This window comes from Labeo rohita, chromosome 6 (assembly GCF_022985175.1).
Source record: "Labeo rohita strain BAU-BD-2019 chromosome 6, IGBB_LRoh.1.0, whole genome shotgun sequence".
Classification (NCBI taxonomy): domain Eukaryota; kingdom Metazoa; phylum Chordata; class Actinopteri; order Cypriniformes; family Cyprinidae; genus Labeo; species Labeo rohita.
Genome location: NC_066874.1, coordinates 30,168,698 through 30,190,211, shown reverse-complemented (window position 1 = coordinate 30,190,211; position 21,514 = coordinate 30,168,698). Strand labels below are relative to the sequence as shown.

At 34.5% G+C, this 21,514-nt stretch overlaps 1 protein-coding gene across 1 annotated transcript; it reads right to left on the bottom strand.

The window, feature by feature from the left end:
• Window positions 1–10,395: 10,395 nt before the first annotated feature.
• LOC127167208 (potassium voltage-gated channel subfamily A member 2) lies at window positions 10,396–19,864 on the bottom strand. Its single transcript, XM_051113099.1, is given in 4 exon segments — window positions 10,396–15,586; window positions 15,589–16,027; window positions 18,402–18,649; window positions 19,709–19,864. Coding segments are annotated over 2 exon segments (1,482 nt in total). The 5' UTR covers window positions 15,905–16,027; window positions 18,402–18,649; window positions 19,709–19,864; the 3' UTR covers window positions 10,396–14,420.
• Window positions 19,865–21,514: the final 1,650 nt, after the last annotated feature.

The following is a 21,514-nucleotide window of genomic DNA, read 5'->3' as shown; positions in this document are numbered from 1 at the left end:
TTTCTTTTCTTTTCTTTTCTTTTTCGTGTTCTGATGCAGACATCCCTTCTTTTTAATTGTCTTAAGTAACGAGGAGCCGGCTACAGTTGCTTCGTTTGCATTGCTGCATCACACCCATTAAAGGATTGAGCAGCGGGTTCCCGATGAGGCCAGAAACGATCCGCTCGCCCAGAGGGATTGAGCCTATAAAGGGTTCTGGATGTGGTCCAGAGCATCACTCAGACAGTATAAATTAGCGAAAGCCCCTATAAATAGAGATAGAGGATGTTTTTTATGTAGCGATTGTGGGATTGTCCTTCTACAGTAATTTATTCTCGAGGCCACTCGTCTGTTACAGCGGTGTCATTCCCTCAGCTAAAGATTTCTCAATAAAACAGACCATATTCACTTAAGGCTCCCACCTATTTTGGAAGCAATCTCTGGGTGTACCTGCCAGTTTTGGAAGCAGCCTGTTAGCGCAGCCACCCCTCTTAATTAGTTCCGCAACGGCTCTCACAGGTGCGCGCCAGCTCTCCGGAGTCGTTTACACTTATATCAGTCTCACACTGTGGAGCCATCTGGCCGGCCTATTGTACAGCAGCAGAGTCGCCCCACAACACCGGTGTTGTTTGCGTTGGTTAAGCAGAAGCAATCTGGCATGCAAAAAAGCGTATTAGAGAATCAAGGTTTAAACTGAGTTACATCTGAAACTAATGGGGCCTGAAGGTAGCCGTGCCCCTCCTGTTTGATTATTTATAGCTGGAAAGCATGGCTTGATATTTTTAGGGCACATTTCCCAGAACAAGCTGTTTCACACTAACTTGCATGTATTGCAGTATTCATTCTGACTTGTTTCCATCTATAAACTTTTAACATTTATATTTGTGTACTCATTCTGTCTTTGTGTGCGCAAGGAGTGATTAAAAATGCTGGCTTTTTTAACAGTGACCCCAAAAAGTAATTGTACATTTACAAATACATAAATTGCATTGCATGTTAATATAAGCTAAATGTAATGCAAAGCCAAATAATGTTAGACCTTCCAACTGACATTCAAAAGTTTGTCAATATGATTAATTTTTGGAAAAAAATGAATAGCTTTATTCAGCAAGGATGCATTAAATTGATCAAAAGAGACAGTAAAGACACTTTTTATTTATATTATTTTTATTTTTCAGAATCATGAACATTTCTGAAGGATCATGTGACACTGAAGACTGGAGTAATGATGCTGAAAATTCAGCATTGCATCACAGGAATAAATTATATTTTAAAATATATTAAAATGGAAAACAGTTATTTTAAATTGTTATAATATTTCACAATTTTACAGTTTTTACTGAATTTTTAATCAAATAAATGCAGCCTTGGTGAATGTAAAAAATATGAATCTTACTGACCCCAGTCTTTTTAATGTTAGTGTATACTGTATATACAGTATGAAGGAACATTTCACAGAAATAAGTTTGTTAGGCTAAATATTACACTCCCAGTCAAAAGTTTTGACCAGTAAGAATGTCTTTTTTTTTTAAGTGTCTCTTTTGAGCACCAAGCCTGCATTTATTTGATCCAAAGTACAGCAAAAGAAGTAAAAATTGTAAATATTTTTACGATTTAAAATAACTTTTCTATTTGAATATATTTTAAAATGTAATTTATTCCTGTGATTTCAATGCTGAATTTTTAACATCATTACTCTCTCTCTCTATATATAATATTAATATTTATTATTATTATAATGTAGAAAACATCTGAGTATATTTTTTTAGATTCTTTGATGAATAGAAATTTCAGAAAAACAGCATTTATCTAAAATAGAATTTTTTTGTAACATTATAAATGTCTTTATTATCACTTTTGATCATTTTAAAGCATCCTTGCTAAAAAAATAAATATTGTTCTTGAACAGCAAATCAGCATATTAGAATGATTTCTAAAGAATCGTGACTGAAGACTGGAGTAATGATGTCTAAAAATGTATCTTTGATCGCAGGAATAAATTGCACTTTAAAATAGAGTAAAGAGTTATTTTAAATAGTAAAAATATTTCAAAATTTGACTGTTTTTGCTGTACTTTGGATCAAATAAATGCAGGCTTGGTGAGCAGAAGAGACTTCTTTAAAAATATTAAAAATCTTACTGTTCAAAAACTTTTGACTGGTAGTGTTAATTTCATGAGTTCATTAGGCAGGATATTTATCGACATTCATACATTTTTTAAGTGTGGCTTAAGTGTCCAAATACTGTTTGCGGCCACTGTAATATGGCTATGCTGCGGCGTGTCCAGGGTTAACTGTCTCTCGCCTGTGTAGTCTTACATGTGAAATGAGACTTGGCCTATTAAGGTCTACAGTTTGTCTATAGTATTTCACAGACCTGCCCACATTGAGGCAGACTGTCTATCACCTTAGCAACACTCCCCCGGACTCTCACAGACTTAAGGACTCTCGGTTTGACACAGGCCGGCCCGCTCTTTTCTGCTGTATGTGATCGATAGGGCTGAGAGTAATGGAATGGCTCCATTGATTTTATGCAGTCCAATTCACTTACAACGAGATGATGCTTTCTATAAACAAATGGGTTTTAACATTTACACCTCTTGGGTCTTTAGTATTACTCGCATTGATTCTTTAAATACTAGTTTGTTTACGGGCTGGTTATGAAAATAGGTCAGACGGTAAATTTAACACAGTATTGAAACTCTGCTTGGAGGGCGGCGTTTGTTATATTACTTCAATATTCTGTTCATTATTCAGAGACTTACTGTATGTCTTGTTACTTAGAGGGCAACTCCTTGAGAATAACCTGAGGTTAAGTGTCTTGCTCAAGGGAACAATAATGCTAGCTTATGAATTGTCCTCCTGGGGATCTTTTGCATTATATTACTTGTGCAAAGGTTTGCAGAGTTATGTTTCTAGATGATTAACAACATTGTAGAAGATTTTGGAGGTCAAAACTGTAAATATGCACTGCCTTTCAAAAGTTTGGTATCAGCAGGGTCTTTAACGCTTTTTAAAGAAGTTTCTTATGCTCATCAAGGCTGCATGTATTTGATAAAAAAAAAAATAATAATAATTTTGTGAAATATTATTGCTATTTAAAATAACAGTTTTCTATTTTAATATACTTTAAAGTATAATTGATTTCTGTGAAGCAAAGCTGAATTTTCAGCATCATTCCTCCGGTCTTCAGTGTCACATGATTTTTCAAAAATCATACTAATATGCTGATGTATTATCAATATTGGAAACAGTGCTGCTTAATACTTTTGGGACCTGTAATATTTTTTTTTCAGGATTTTTTGATAAATAAAAAAGTTTATTAATATACACTTCATATTTAAAAATTTTCTTTCTTTCTTTCTTTCTTTCTTTTAAAGATTTTAATGTTTTTATTCACCAAGGATGTGTTAAATAGATAAAATGATAGTAAAGATTATATTGAAAAGAAAAGATTTCTTTTTTGAATAAATGCTATTCTTTTTAACTTCTTATTCATCAAAGAATCAAAGAAAAAAGTATCACAGGTTCCAAAAACATATTAAGGAGCACAACAGTTTCAACAGTGATAGTAAATCAGCATATTAGAATGATTTCTGAAGGATCATGTGACACTGAAGACCGGAGTAAAGGCTGATAAAAATTCAGCACTCTGTCACAGAAATAAATTATATTTTAAAGTATATTAAAATATAAAACTAGTATTAGAAACCGCAATAATATTTCACAATATTACAGTTTTTTTCTGTATTTTTGATCCAATAAATACAGTCTTGGTGAGCATTAGAAACCCCATTAAAAATCCCAGTCTTTTGAACAGCAGTGTATGTAAATTGAATATCATAAGTTGAACCAGTGCAACTATCAACATAAAACTTTTACTGTTGACCTCCAAAATCTTTTCCAGCGAAGAAAAAAAACACACCTATTTTCTCTTGAAGATAAACAAAAGTATGTATGCTTCTGGCTATTTTAAGCACGGTCAAGCTCCGATAAAATCTACTCCCACAGAATTTGAATGTCTGTCATTCATAAAGTTCTAAACATTCCGCATGTTCATATTTTTAATATTTTGGATAATTTGATTACGCTGTTAGCGACCAAAAAAGATTTTAGGCTAGGCTAGACTTTTGCTAGAGCTTTAATGTAGCTTTTGATTCAATAGGTACTAGATAAAGTCCTTACGACAACAATGCCAAATGTATCCACCTTTTTCTTCAACGCGGAAGTAAGCCTATGGGTGAGGCTTACGGTTTATTATCCACTATATGGAACTAACGAGAAGAACAACGTGCAGTAAACAGTAAAACTGTTTTCACTACAAACCAGAGTGCTCGTAATTAAGATAATACATTAAAATAATATGGTAAGACACACCAATTGCAATATCAGGCAGCTAAAAATAGCTGGACGTGGATGAGACCCGACACCCGTAACATTTACAAATGGCCACGCCCACTCTTATCAGAAGCAAAAGATGGATAGTACAGAAGCAATTTAGTTTAGAATTATTTATTTACAATGTGTCATGTTCCTTGTTTAAACATTAGTGCACTCTAAAAAGTTAAAGGGGTTAAAAACAACCCAGCGCTGGGTGAAATATGGACAAACCCTGCGTTTGGGTTGTTTTAACCCAGCAGTTGGGTTGAATATTTAACCCGACATTCTGGGTAGTTTTATTTAACTCAACTATTGCTTAAAAATGACTATATTTCTTGCTTAAAATGAACCCAAAATAGGTTGGAAATTACCATTTGTGACCCTGGACCACAAAACTAGTCATAAGTAGCACAGGTATATTTGTAGCAATAGCCAATGATACATTGTATGGGTCAAAATTATTTAAAATTATTTTTCTTTTATGGCCAAAATCATTAAGATTTTAAGTAAAGATCATGTTCCATTAAGATATTTTGTACATTTCCTACAGTAAATATGTCAAAACTTAATTTTTGATTACTAAGAACTTCATTTGGACAACTTTAAAGGCAATTTTCTCAATATTTAGATTTTTCTTTGCACCTTCAGATTCCAGATTCTCAAATAGTTGTGTCTTGGCCAAATATTTTCCTATCCTAACAAACCATACTTCAATGGAAAGCTTGTTTATTCAGCTATCAGATGATGTATAAATCTCAATTTAAAAAAATTGACCCTTATGGTTTTGTGGTCCAGGGTCACATTTATTAACATGTTCAATGATTGAACATTTATAATAAGTTGAATAAATAATAAACATTTTTAAAGTTGTTTATTAATAAATGTTCACCTTTTGATTATTAATGATGCCTCTAGTTATTGTGTCTGAGATATATATATATTTTTTGCGTTTATTGTGATAGGACAGACCATTAGCTGACAGAAAGCAAAGTTGGAGAGAGAGAAGGAGGCAGGACCGGGAAAGGTCCTCGAGCCAGGATTCAAACTCAGGACGGCCGTAGCGCAACGGCACTGTATATCGGCACACTGCCCACAAGGCTATCAGTGCCAACACTGTGTCTGATTTTGGGTTCATTTTAAGACAGCCATATAGCACATTTTAAACACTAGTTGAGTTAAATAAAACTACCCAGAAGGTTGGGTAAGAAAATTACCCCAACTGCTGGGTCAAAACAACCCAGACACTGGGTTTGTCCATATTTTACCCAGCTTTGTAAGGATACCAGTTTTTTTAGGAACTGGAAGGCTTTTTAGGAACCCAAAATGGTTCTTCAATGGTATCACTGTGAAAACGCCTATTTGTAACTTGTATAAGAGTTTTTGACAGATTATTAGCATTTCTGTCCTTTTCTCTATAGCGACATTCCCTCTGTAGTAGACATGCTGCTTGTACAGACACTGTGTGCTTCTGAAACTTGATCTAAGGAGCACTTGTGTTGTTGCACACTGCCTCTAGTGGACAAGAGCAAAATCAACTACTTACAGGCAAAAGTGTTTAAAATAAGCCACAGCTGTACATTATTGGATGCTTTTAGATTAGCATCCAGATTTAGATTTAAATGTGAGACATGATAATGTTTTTATTATTTTAGGTAAATAATCCCTTTAATATTTATTTGAAAAATAAAAGTTCTTTATTACATCAGTGAAATGTTTCTATTGCACAAAAGGTCTTTTATAGTGGAAAATGTTCTTTAGATTATTAAAATGTAACATAAAGAGAAAATTATTTTAAAAACAGTTCACTGGAAGGTAATGATTCTTCTATGGCATCACTGTGAAAACCCCCTTTTAGAACCGTTATTTTTAGCAGCGTCAACTATATATCTATAAATGTCTTTTTGCATTTATTTAAATTCCTAATTAGTACCTTAACTGAATTGTATTGTAATATCTGTGACATTTCTGTTGGTTTCCATAGGAAAGATTCCCTGTTGGTGAGAGACGATGCTGAGCTTGCAGTTGGCGATGAAATATTAACTCATGAAGGGTATTTTAAGACTTCTCATATCTCTGGTAGGTTACGAGAATCACGCTGCACTTCACATCAATATAGCTTACATCAGTGGGCTCAGCAGGAAACACAGTTATACAGATTTACGAGGATGTTCATGTTTACAGAATGAAAGAAACCTGATAAGAGTTCAGCTTTAGAGATTTAGAGGCTTGCATAAGTGTCCAGTAACAACCCTGGTTTCTGCCAAATGTGTCATATTGACTCAGTCGGAGTTTGGGAAAGCCCTCAACTCTTTACCACATCTTTTGCTAAACTTTCTCATATCAGCTCATTTATTTGTTAATATAGGACACTCCACTGACTTACTGTTTACATTTCAGTGATTTAGTTAATAAATCCCTGATTTTTCTAATAGAATACCTGACAGAAGCTGCTAAATCCAACAGTATGTGGCATATCTGTGGTAAACAAACACAGCCGGTCTGGACGGTGTGAGTGAAGTGTGCCCCGACCTCCCTCTGATCCACCGGTTTTCCATCTCTCGGGGTGGAGGGTGTGGCTCAGGAGCCCGTGTTCTTGGATCTGAGTCCAGGCCATATGGCAACAGAACACTTGGGAGCAGAAAGGAGATTTGAAGGCTGAATACTAATGCCACTGGTGCACTGCAAATAAAAAAGGTGTTTTCTAATCTAGATTACAAGTGGCTACCAGTATGCTACTTCCAGGTTGGTGTATAATGACACGGTATGCACTATAAAAACTCCCAGAGTATATGTTTTGCAATTAATAATAAGCATAAAATATGATGTGGCTTGTGAAAGTGGTTTTCAGAATTGCAAAGCAATGCTTTGAAGCATGCTGAAATAGGGTCAAATTTTACCGCCAAATCAATAGAATGCACAGTTTTTTATTATTCTACTCTTTCAATATTTCATTATATAAATTATTATTAATATTATATTTTATTTATAGATAATATTTTGCATAATGAAAGTTACAGCTATTTTAGGTCAGCCAGGATATTTATTTTTCATTTTACCATTGGGACTTTATTTTCATAGCATTTAGGCACAGCATCAAAGTAATATTTAAATAGTTTAGTAAATCTGTTTAGTAAACAATTAATGTACATCATAGTAGTATCTGTTGTACTAAATTTAATTTAATTTTCAAATTTAATTTCATTTAAAAAACAGATTTATAGACATTATAAACAGACGTTATAGGTAGATTTTCTGTAGGTATTTAAGATGTGCTTAAATGTAAAATGCTAAATAAATAATAATTGTAAATGAATAATAAAAATATAAAATATTAAGAAAAACTGTCTTAAATTTTTAATGTAAAATATCATCAAATATATAAAAAACAAAACAAAACAAACAAAAAACATTTTATTTGGACCAAATGATTTTTATTATTGTAATGAGTATTTGGGACTTAATTTTGCTAAATTGTTATTAAAATAATAATAATAATTGTATATTAGTAATGAAAACCAATAAAGCACAACATCAAATTCATATTTAAATTGTTTAGTAAATCTGTCATGTACAATATATATACATCATAGTAGTATCTGTTGTACTAAATGTAATTAATTTTCAATTTTAATTTCATTTAAAAAACATAATAGATTTATAGACATTATAAACAGATTTTATAAATAGATTTTCATTATTGTAATGAAAATTTGGGTCAAAATGTGCTTAATTGTAGTGAAAAAAACAAACAAAATAAATAATAATTGTATATTAATAATAAAAATATAAATTAAAATACAAAGTAGGAAAACAATTAACACACTTAAAAACTGGGTTAATTTTCTAAAGTAAAATATAATTTTTATCTTTCTTAAAAAAAAAAAAAAAAAAAATCATGACCAAATGATTTTTATTATTGTAATGAGAATTTGGGACAAGATGTGCTTAATTGTAATTAAAAATAATAAAAATAATAATAATAATTGTATATTAATAGTGTAAATCAATAAAGCACAGCATCAAATTAATATTTAAATTGTTTAGTAAATCTGTCAAGTACAATAAATATAGTAGTATCTGTTGTACAAAATTTAATTTAATTTAAAAATTTAATTTAGTTTAAAAAAACAGATTTAATTATTGTAATGAGAATTTGGGTAATTAGAATACAAAATAAATAATAATTGTATATTAATAAAAAATATAAAATAAAAATAAAATAAAATACATATTAAGGAAATAGTTAACATTCTTAAAAACTGGGTTAATTTTCTAATGTAAAATATTGTTTTTATCTTTCTTTAAAAAAAATAAAAAAATAAATGTAAAAAAATGGACCAAATGATTTTTATTATTGTAATGAGAATTTGGGACATTCTTAAAAATTGTGTTAATTTTCTAATGTCAAATTTCTTTTTTTCTTTTCTTTTTTTTTTTTTTTAAAGCATTATATCTGGACCGAATGATTTTTATTATTGTAATGAGAATTTGGGACAAGATGTGCTTAACTTTAATTAAAAATAAAAACATAAATAATAATTATATATTAATAGTGAAAAACAATAAAATAAAACAGACATTTAGAAAACAACAAAAAAATGTAAAATATAATTTTCATCTTTCTGGGATGAAATATGACCCATTCAATCAAAAATATTCTCCTGCTAGACTGTGAAAATATATATGCTTTATATTTCAGGACACTGCCTTTAGAGGGCATCTATGCTCTCCTTTTCAATGAAACATTACCTCAGGCACCAGCACATACTAAAGGATTGAGATGAAACAAGCTTGTAGAATTTTCCAGAATTTGAATCCGTATTTGCACCTTTACATCATTACATATTAAAACCAGCAATGCTCGAGTAAAACTATGCAAATAGAGTGTGTACCTTCTTAACCCATATGAATGATAAAACCAATCCAGAATCCTAAACAACACAAAGAAATGCATCAGAAAAAGAACCAGTTAAACAGCTCTGAGTGACACAAACATAATCAATACTCTATGAACCGCGTGGATTAGGAAGCATCTGCAGCTGGACAAAATCTTTCGCCTCTCCGTAAATATTTCACAAAGGTGTCATATTTGATCCCGCACCTCCCGCTCCCTGTCATCTATTCTTGTCTCTTCTGAACATTCTGTCCTCCTCCTATTGTCACTTAGACACACACACATACTCTCGTTTTCTCGCCTAGCACGCCTCTAAGTCTCCAGAGCTTATGCCGATATACATTGACAGTCTTTGTGCACCAGCCTTGTCTATATCCTCCTCTCAGACACGCATACAGTTCCCCATCTATTTTGCTCCCAAAGAAACGTCTATTTTTAGCACGCCCTCCTCTCCGCGGAAAGTGCTGAGGACTATATGCTGAGCACTTAAAGCGGAGTAAAATCAAAGATGCCAACAGGCGCCTCTCCCTGAATGGTTTGAAGCTACCAACCTCTTCGTCTGGATGAGCTAATAATATCAACATCAAAAAGCTCCTGGTGTTCTGAAACCGCGTCACTATTTCCTTTTCTAAAATTATCTGCCAAATAGTAGCTTTGAGCATCTCGGTGACATTTAGACAATGCACGACAACATTGAAAGAAACAAGCAACACAGATTTCGGGGTTTCATATATCATCTTTGTTGTATTTTGCAGTATTGATCATTTGGAAGGGATATATGCATGTCTCGGTCCATAGGTTGTCCACTGGTGGTGCTTGTAAAGTGCTTCTTTTTTACATCCAGGACTGTTTTCCAGTGGTTACATCCTAAAACACATGGCTGCATTGTAGAGTGAATATTACAGACTAACGGGAGTGGAAAAGGTTCAGTGTCTTGGGGCTTGTCCTTCACAGCCAGAATGGGTTGAAACAGATTCAATTCAGCTTTCTATCTCAGCCAACTCAAGTGTTTGTGTAAGTCTAGACATCCCTTGGTCTGGCTGTTGAGCTTTGTGGATGGATATACACACATATACACATTGTATTGCATAACTAAGCAATAGGAGAGACTTTCTTTCTTTCTTTGCAGGCTCAACAACATGGGATGGACAGATACAGGGCTCGTCTCAATCACCGCAGCCTACTCGTATACTGAAGGCCAAATGCAATCAAAGCATGGTATGACAGTTCTTGAAACTTTTTTTTAAAACTGTATCAGAATCTCACAACAGTACGTTTATGCTTTGTGATTTGTCAAAGAAAGATTTGTGAAATCATGTTCCTTTTCTAGCAGTTTGAGTCTTGGTTAATATTAACCAATTACCTAATGGCTATTTAGACATTGTTTTGGCAAACTTGCAATGTTGTTTGAATCTTTTCTAATTTAGAGCGCCTACTTTTTATGATCTAGAATTTCAGATTAAGTATCAAGTGCTGGCTTACATTTTTTTTCCTCGTTGAATATGAGAAAAAGTAGTAATTTGAATGAAATTAAGTGAAACATTTTTTTTTTTAAATGAAATGAAATTCTTTTTTTAAAAATTAAATTAAATTAAATTAAATTCTTTTTAAAATTACATTTAAAATTTAAATTTAAATTTAATTCTTAAAATCTGTGATAAATTGAACTGAATTATTAATAGAAATATAGGTTGACTGGAAGGAGATTTCATGGTTATATGGTTGAATTTGGCCTTTAAGCGTATTCTTTCCCTGTTATTTAATTTAATTTCATTTAATTCTTTTTACATTTTAATTTAATTATTTTTTTTAAATAATTGTAATAATTTTAACAATTAATTAAAAAATACTGCTCTATATCTGTGTGATAAATTGAACTGAATTATTAATAGAAATATAGGTTTTCTGGAAGCTTTTTCTTTCCCTGTCATTGAATTGAATTAAATTGAATTCTTTTTACATGAAATGTAATTCTTTTTTAAATTAAATGTAGTTCTTTTTGAAATTTAATTTAATTTTTTTAATTCAATTAAATTGAATTCTTCTTTAGAGTTGAATTTGAATTGAAATCTTTTAAAAATAAATGTAATTTTTTTAAATTAAATTTAATAAAAAATATTACTGCTCCAAATCTGTATGATAAATTGAACCTTATTATTAATAGAAATGTAAGTTTACTGGAACTTTATAATTTAATTTAAATTAATTATTTTTTAAATTTTATTAATTTAAATTATTTTTAAATTAAATTTGATTCTTTTTAAACTAAATGCAATTCTTTTTTAATAAAATTTAATTAACAAAAATATTACTGCTCTAAATCTGTATTATAAATTGAACTGAATTATGAATAGAAATATAGGTTTACTATAGGTTTACTGAAAGGATACTTCATGGTTATATAGTTTCGATTAATTTGGCCTTTAAGCTTTTTCTCTCCCTGTCATTTAATTTAATTCAATTTAATACTTTTTAAAATTAAATTCAATTATTTTTTAAATCAAACAATTTAATTCTTTTTTAAATTAAATGTAATTATTTTAAAAATGTAATTTAATTTTAAAAAATAACATTGCTGCTCTAAATCTGTGAAAAATTGAAATGAATTAATAATAGAAATATAGCTTTACTGGAAGGAGACTTCACGCTTATATGGTTTTGATTGAATTTGGCCTTTGAGCTTTTTCTCTCCCTGTCATTTTTTAAAACAAAAATTTTGTGAAAACAAATTAGATTGCATAAATTGATGCACATCCTTCAAAACCGTGGCAATGTACTGATTATAAGATGCTAACAAATGATTTTGTGACATTCAATGCTGTCATTTAGCATTCAAATGACATTTAGAAAACCAACACACAAACCAAAACGTGATACAAGAAACTGGTGCACCTGCAAGCAAAGCAATGACTGCGTATTTCCAGTGTCTCACAGACGTGCCTGTCCAACGATGAAAACAGAAGGCTTCAAAGAGGTACTGTTATAGCCCTGACATTTGACACTGCCAGGTCTAGCACCAAAAGCACAATATATGTTATGATAACACATTAAATATGAAGTTACAGTGACAATGTTTATATATGTGGATTAAGATGATACACGTGATTCACCAACAGCATACTGTCCAATGTCATGCATAGAAAACCTACTGTTTGCATTCATTAGAGCTGAAGTGGGTCATTTCTATCCCCCTAGTTTATTTTCATATCGTTTTGCCTTAAAATCACACCACTGGTTGAGCCAATGTTGCTGTGTTGTGCTGCAATTAACCCACAAATTACTTATAGAAGGTTTTTAACATCAATAAAAGACACACTTCAGCTTTAAAGCATCCAAACATAAGTTTAGTACATTTCTTAGGCACTGGCTATGCACTGTGGGGCGTCAGCTTGGACAAATTGGTTTAACATTCAGGCTTTATACACTTTGTTAAACCTACCAGAATTGTGCGTGTTGCAGTGATGTCTATATTCAGAATTTAAAAAAGAAAACACAATTAGCAGCAGCTGTGAAAGCAGTATCTGCTTCTAAATTAGCAGCATCAGCACATAAAGTTTGCTTCAAAAAATGTTAGAGACAAAGACAAAGGCACCTGCAGCCCAGGTGAGATATTGGAATAGATGTGGGTGAGAAACCTTCAAATGGTACATAGTCATGTGCCATGTCAAATAATACAGTCAAATCATCAATCCATCCATAAACAGTTTCAGGATTTCCGAGAATGAAAACAATGAGATTTTACTGCTTTGACTATGGCTGTAAGCCAGTGTTGACTTCCATAGTTTTTCTCTGTTGAATCATTGTTTGGCATTATACAGTCTCTTCATCATAAGAGACTTCTGTAAGCCTGTACGTCAAGGTCACCTGAAGCTAAGACAATCAATGTCCCAGCAATCAATGCCCTAATGCTGCACTGTCCATCCAAATGCACTGCTGAGTGTCTCATTACACTTTCACTCGCGAAACAAAACCTGAAAACTGAAAACAGCACCTTTGGATCACGATAAAACTTTGCAGATAAAAATAGATGTATATATGTATATATACAGAGCAAGATACATAGTCGTAATATTCTAGCTAACTAGTTTCGGTACTGTATATCACTTCCTCTTGAGCTGAAAATCCATGCCATTAGGATTGGTTTTGAGGCCATGCAACACTAATACAAGTGTTTTTCTTGATTAAAAAAGACAAAACATCGCAAGCTTGAGGTTTTTCTAACATCTGATTTCCAGATGATAGACAAGCCAGTGATTAAAAAGTAATCTGACATCATTGCTACAAATTTGCTAGGGGACGTTAAAGTGTGAACTACAATATGGCTCATTAAGTGACAAAGTAATTTGAATATCAACTACATTTTGGACTATCTCTGCAGCTCGCAGCAGAAACAATGGGAATATACACCGAACAGTATGCTCTTACACAAAATACATCAAGCATTTTTTTCTTCTGTGGCACTAGGGTGTTAGTTTGCTTATTTTATACTGTTTTGTACGTCCCTTATCCTGAACAACTGCAAATAAAAATTGCTTGAAAATGAAACAAACACCGTAGACTATAAATAACATAAAACATGACATGTAGAGACATTCATCTCGTCTTCAAAAGCTTCGCAGCAGGATAATCGTGAAGGAGTAGATACAAGTGTTGTCCATACATACATATTTTGGATCCACACACAGCTATCGACACAAAAGCAGGCAGTTTTCAATGACATTCCCAGCCTGGTCACTAAACAACGCTAAAGTAACACAACTGTCTTGAATTTGTGAATATTGGTGTTCTTTTGACAAGCAGCAGCTGAGTGGACGAAACTTCTGTGAGTATTCTTTCTATCATATATGTGACCGCAAACCTTTTTAACAGCAGATGAAGCACACAAATGACGTTTCTTTGGCAAAGCTTGGCTTTGAGAGTAAGATGTTGACGGAAATATACTGACACTCATGTGCTGTTTGTGTTCCACAGTTCCGTATAAATACTTGGCTCCTGATCCGGATAAGGTGTTGGATGATATAGACGACTCCATGCAAACACTGATGAATACTTGGATGTAGGATTGGACTTTTAATAAGGAATGTCAATAACTGAGGTGTTCAACCTCACAATCCCTTCGGACATGGCTTACTAGTACTTTTATAATTGAATTCCTGCTCCTTGAGTGACTAGACATCAGTCAGCATTTTTTTGATGTTAACATAATTTGTATTGGCTAAAGTGCAATTGGCTGTCTTAAGGTTTTCTTTCTGAAAGTCCTCGTTGCTGTTATTGACACCTTCTTGGATTTCCATGTAGTCCGACTTGCTGATAGTGGATCCACTTCGACTTCCCTTCAGCTCTTCTTGAGAATCGGCTTTGGGGACGTTAACTTGGAGATACTGCGCTTGCTCCTCGCCTTCTGTTTCTCGATGGTAGAAGTAGTTGAAGTTGGAGACGATGACGGGGACGGGAAGGGCGATGGTTAATACACCAGCGATGGCACAGAGGGATCCGACAATCTTTCCTCCGATGGTTGTAGGCACCATATCTCCATATCCAACGGTCGTCATTGAAACCACAGCCCACCAGAAAGCATCGGGGATGCTGTAGAATTGCGACTCGGGTTCGTCGGCTTCCGCAAAGTAGACTGCACTAGAAAAGAGGATGACTCCAATGAAGAGGAAGAAGATGAGTAGACCTAATTCTCTCATGCTGGCTTTGAGGGTCTGGCCGAGAATCTGAAGTCCTTTTGAGTGACGGGAGAGTTTGAAGATCCTAAAGACTCGTACGAGTCTGATGACCCTCAGAATTGCGAGAGACATGGCTTGTTGCCCTTGCTGGCCGTCCTCTGCCGTCTCGGCCAACTCTGTTCCCAGCGTGATGAAGTAGGGAATGATGGCCACCACATCAATCATGTTCATTATGTTCACAAAGAAACTGGCTTTACTAGGGCAGGCAAAGAAGCGCACCAAGAACTCGAAGGAGAACCAAATAATACATAGGGTCTCTAAAATAAAGAAAGGGTCTGTGAAGTAGGTGGATGTGTAACTGGCTGTGGAGTTGGAGACGGTTTTTGAGGCTTTTTTTTGCATCTCCTCTTCATCACTGCGGAAGATGGGTAAGGTTTCCAAGCAGAAGCTGACGATGGAGATGAGGATGACCATGACGGATATAATCGCTATAATCCTAGCTGGTCCAGAGCTTTCTGGATACTCAAACAGCAGCCAGACTTGCTTCTGAAACTCATTATCAGGCAACGGCCTTTCCTCCTCCTTGATAAAACCCTCATCCTCCCGAAACATTTCAATCGCTTCCTCTCCGAGCTCGTAAAAGCGTATCTCCTCTGAAAAACGTCTAAGGTGACATTGACTGGGCGCCGTAACCTTCCACCTGACTGATAGTAGTAGAGGATGGCGTCAAAGCTGGGCCGGTTTCGGTCAAAAAAATACTCGTTTCTTAGCGGGTCAAAGTACCTCATGCGCTTCTTGGGGTCTCCGAGTAGTGTTTCGGGGAATTGCGAGAGGGTTTTGAGCTGGGTCTCGAAACGCAGACCCGAGATGTTGATGACCACTCGCTCACAGCACTCCTGCTCTGTTTCGGGGTCATAGTCCTGAGGAAGACCAGGGTGTGCTGCCGCCTCATCCGAGGGGTCGCCCGTGGCCACAGTCATTATGCAGGAGGGTGAGGCCTGCACTTTTTACGGAGGCAGGGCACCACAGGGTGGGAAAATGCAAGGAATCCACACGGACACCGTAGAGCACTATGGGCCACAGCGTGGTACTGGGTAGGTCGGCTGAAAGACAACAAAAGATGTTTGAAGACAAGATGTAGATATCTTAAATTTGGTGTCTACATGTGTAAATCTCCAGCCCTGCAGAGTGTAGCTTCAACCAGCAACAAAACACCTGCCTGGACATTTCTAGTGAGTTTGAAGAGCTTGATTAGCTGGTTCAGGTGTCTTTCATTAGGGTTGGAGTTGGCTCTTCAGGAACTGAATTTGACACCCCTAGTCTAAAGGCTTTTTGCAACAAAAGAATACAATAATGTGTCATTGCCGTTGTTTAAAAATATGATGCAAATGACTTAGCTTTTTGATTAATACATTTAAAAAAAAAGTAATTTTAAAAACCCCTCAATATAATATATGGAGAAAAAAGAAGAAATATTAAGTATATAATATTAAGTCAAATGATGACATTATACGCCTTGCATCTAAATCAAAATTGTTACCAAAATAAGAGGGATCATACAAAATGTGTTTTTGTTTTTTTAATTTATTTAATACTGACCTGAATAAGATATTTCACATAAATGACATGTAGTCCACAAGAGAAAATAATAGTTGAATTTATAAAAACGACCCCATTTTAAAAGTTTACATACACTTGATTTTCTTAATACTGTGTTGTTGCCTGAATGATCCACATCGGTGTTTTTTGTGTTTAGTAATAGTTGTTAAGTCCCTTGTTTGTCCTGAACATTTAAACTACCCACTGTTCTTCAGAAAAATCTTAAGGTTCCATAAATTCTTCGTTTTTTTTAGCATTTTTGTGTATTTGAACCCTTTCCAACAATGACTGTATGATTTTGAGATCCATCTTTTCTCACTGAGGACAACTGAGGGACTCATATGCAACTATTACAGCGTTATTACTAAACGCTCACTGATGCTTCAGAAGGAAACACGAAGCATTAAGAGCCGGGGGTGTAAACTTTTGAACAGAATGTAGATGTGTGCATTTTTTTTTTAATTTTGCCTAAATATCTTTTTTTTACATTTAGTACTGCCCTTCAGAAGCTACAGAATATACTTATATGTTTCCCAGAAGACAAAATAAGTTAAAATTACCCTGATCTTCCAGTTCAAAAAATTTTCACCCGCCCCCGGCTCTTAATGCATTGTGTTTCCTTCTGAAGTATCAGTGAGCATTTGAACCTTCTGTAATAGTTGAATGCGAATGAGTTGCCCTCAAAATCATGCAGTCATTGTTGGAACAGGATCTAATACTCAAAAATGCCAAAAAACCAAAGAATTTGTGGAACCTGAAGGATTTTTCTAAAGAACAGTGGGCAGTTTAACTGTTGGACAAACAAGGGATTCATGAACAACTATCACTAAAGCTGTGGATCATTCAGGATCATTCAACACAGTATTAAGAATCACGTCTATGTAACTTTTGGATGGGGTCATTTTTTTTTAATTAAAATATTATTCTCTCATATGGACTGTATGTACACGTCTTTTATGTGAAATATCTTATTCAGGTCAGTACTAAATAAGAAAAAACATGCATTTTGTATGATCCCTCTTATTTTGGTAAACATAATTAACATTTTGCAGATTCTGCAAGGTGTATGTAAACTTTTGACAAACTGTAAATAAAAAAATCAGTGTCCAACTTTGCTTGTCACAAGTAAAATAATATAAGTAAACAGGTAAAGCTTCTGCATCATTTATCAAAAGTGTTTATCATAATATTAGAATGTCACTAGTAGAACATTCAGGAGAGAGACCACACATGCAATACAAAATAGCAAAGCTTAGGCAGATCTTAAAATATAGCACTATTTATATAAAACGGCATATTTAATTACGCATTCACATGCAAAGCTCTTCCTTAGTCTTCTCAAAGAAACAGCATAAAATGAAGCTCTTCGACAAGCCCTGTCAGTTCTTTCTGGTGTGCTGCAATGGACAAATATCCATTCACATAAAACGGCATCTCTCACAGTGCAGTCATGTGAAAGCGGCCCTTCTCTCATAAGACATGCACATCCTACATAACCATGCTCTACCCATTCAGTGCGTTCCCTATCCCTTTCTCCTCCTTTTCCATGAAATACCCGAACGTTCAAAGAACTGCATATGGCATGCTGTTGGTACATATTTGTTGGACGCATTTCAGTGGAATGTTTCTTGTCCCAAACGGTGGCAGCATGCTCTAAAATATTCAGCAGAAGCAGCCTATGAAATATTAAACTGCAGGAAAATACATTTTAGGCTTAACAAGACTTGGTGATTTCTCTTTTTACTCTTTAGATCTCTCCACATTATATTATACATGATGCATAACTCCATGTAACAGAATACATATACAAAAACCAAATAAATCAATAAAGCATCCATGCATTCAATATTCCGGACTACATAATCAGAGACATTATACCTGTTAGGATAAACTTCTAAATCACCCCTGTGGCTCCTCAGGTTCCCTGAAGTCACGACAGCCTTCTCGAAGTCAGGATAGCACTCCGGCGATGAAAAGGACAAACACACATCTGATTCCTTAAATCCCGGCTGCCACTGTCTGCCGTAGCTCTCGGCGCACCGGCGTATTGTGCATAACGGGGCAGGCAGGGAGGAGGGGCAGAGAGGTACAGTATGCGGGTGTGTCCTCGTCTACCCCAAAGCTTCCTTACAGCAGGTTGTTTGAGAAGGACAAGGAGGAAAGAACAGGAAAAAAAGCGAATGATGCAAAGGAAGGAGGGTCTCTTTATTCCACATTTAAGGCGGCATTAAGCAGTCCATACAGGTTGCCACAGCCTTTGCTGGAAAGGTTGCAACAAATGACAGTAGAGATGAATGTGAAACATCTGCAGTAGGCACAGCATTAGGCTTGGCCATTAAGTAAGTATTAGACTTTAAGGGATCACATCAATTAATTGGACAGCCAATTTGTTACGTTAATGGGAACGCTCTTTTAAGTGACTGACAAGCTACTGATAATTGTGCAAACTGTGAGGATCAAAGACAAAGTATGTCAGAGATCAAATATTTTCTTTGCATCTTGAATTCATGAGAATTTTTTTATGTTGCAAATATTTTTTAAGTACAAACTACATTTTTAAAAAAATAAATATAGAAATATACTATATATTTTTACAAATATATATATTTTTAAAACTTGTTTTGGTCACATGACAATAAAATGGCTGACATATTTCAGCCTTTTAATTAACCTTTTTGTCACTTCTTTTCCTCTGGACAGTTGGTGGACACCACCAAGACTTTTTTTTTGTCTTTAAGCCCCACAGAAATGATCAAAATGACATTTAATCAGTTGTATTTAAGTAATTGTTTGTATAAGCTTTATTTTTACATTTTTAACTTATATCCAGACTAATATGAACAGTACAGCAATGACCCTTGAGCCAATATAATTTAAAATAAGATAACAATATTTTTGCAAAGACATATTTTAATGATAAGTTATAAAACTAGCACTATTAAATGCATCACTAAAATTGCATATTAATGTTTTAATCGCCAAATATATATTTGACTAAATCTGTCCAGGGTTAGATCTAGTACAAAATGATTCTTAACGTGACAGCTGCACCTTACTACTTTCTACAGGGATTGCAAAACAGTACAAATGCTAATTCTATCAAGATGTCATGTTGACATGGGAACAGATGCAGAACATCATACATAAGTAGTCTGCAGCGACAGACGTCTCGAATCTCTTCCTACCTGTCTGTCTACCTCGCTTGCCGACGTCTCAGTAGTTGTTGCATTATGTTCACGCAACAAGCCATTAGTCAGTTAGTTAAAGCGTTAAATGGAATCTGCAGTCAATCGTTGCTGTGCATACCAAAAGACTTCTGGATTATAGACACGCGCTCTGTCCCCGCTACCACTCCTCACTTTATCCGCAGAGTGGGCAGTTTAAAGGGGACGCGTCACGAGTGATGTTTCCAGAATTAAATCTCCGAGGGTGCTTCTGAAATGAATGGAGGGTGCTCTTGCCTTAATGCATGTCTGTTTTCGAATATATTTTTGTCCTGTCCATTGCTATGTTTAGAACTGTGTCAATCCATTCTATTTTGAGAGTGAATCCCGCATAAATAGCATGCGGTAGCATGTCAGTCCCGAAACTTTGCAGGGTGGCGGAAAAACAAGTTTTATACACATTCTGAATGGTTTACCCATCTTTTTCTTCCTGTAAAAGTGGGCGCGGCCATTTGTAAATTTTACGGGTGTGGCTTCCGGTCTCAACCGCGTCCAGATATTTTTTGCTGTACAGTCAGTTCGTTTTACTGCTTGATATTGCAAATTAGTGTGTCTTACCATATTTATATTTTTAATGTATTATCTTAATTATGAGCACACTGGTTTGTAGCGCAAACAGTTTCACCGTTTACTGCACATTGTTATTCTTCTGGTTATTTCCCTATAGTTTCATTACTCAATTAAGTTGAGTAATGAACACTAAACAATGAATCTCTTATTTACATTCTGTCTACAGTTTATTTTAAAAAGAGGAGTCACATGTGCTGAAGAAAACCCCCTGCGTTTTGATTGGTGAGAGGATTAACCTGAATGCCTCTGATTGGTTATTGAGTTCAAGAAATCAGCAGGTATGTCTGTGATTGGTTACATTGCTTAACGCTACAACACACATCGTAAATGCAAAAATTTGAGGCTCTCCCGATCGCAAATATAAATATGCACTGGGTAGTTTGCAAGGTTTTTGCCAATGTGCTATTACTACAGCTTCAACCGAGGTTGCTTTAGCTCATTTGTATTATACAAATGTGATTGATTTAATGGAAAAAAAAAAGCAGAAATGCAGTAAAAATGTTAAATGTCAGCTGTAAGTAACCTTACCACACATGGTTAAACATAAACGAAAATACATTTTTATTTTAGCGTAAAATTATGTTAAAATATTTTTAGAAAAATAAAATATTAACTACCTTATTTACAGACGAGACGTATATGTAGCAATGCAAAATTCCCTGTGTGAATCGCCACACTTCAGGGTTGCCAGATTGGGCGAGTTTCCGACATGAAGGTAAGTGCATTGTTGTTGTTTTTTTCCTGTCAGATTATCGGACAGTATGTATCAGTGAATGACAGTTTTGACTGTCATGGTATGCGTATGAACGGGTATGAAATATATTGAAGTAGGTTATGTTTGGCACTTTTTGCATTTAAATTGGGTTATTCCGACTGCTGATAAATAATGTATGTGTGTTTTTCAGGGGTATTGATTGATTGCCGTTTTGATAGTGTCTGCTTGCATATTTTAATATTTGGTAATTCTCTTTAATGTATTTGTCTTTTTTTGATCTGTTTACCTCGGAAATGTATCTATATTTATATTAGTTTGTCATCATTATGTTTTAAGGAGTTAAAAATGATCCTTATCACTCGTCATTGGCATGGCAATATTCTATTACATTATTTTGACAGTTTTTTTTTTTTTTGGAGTGGACGTTATTGTGAGCTTTGGGTTGGAAATCCTCCATCCAATCTGGCAACACTGCCACACTT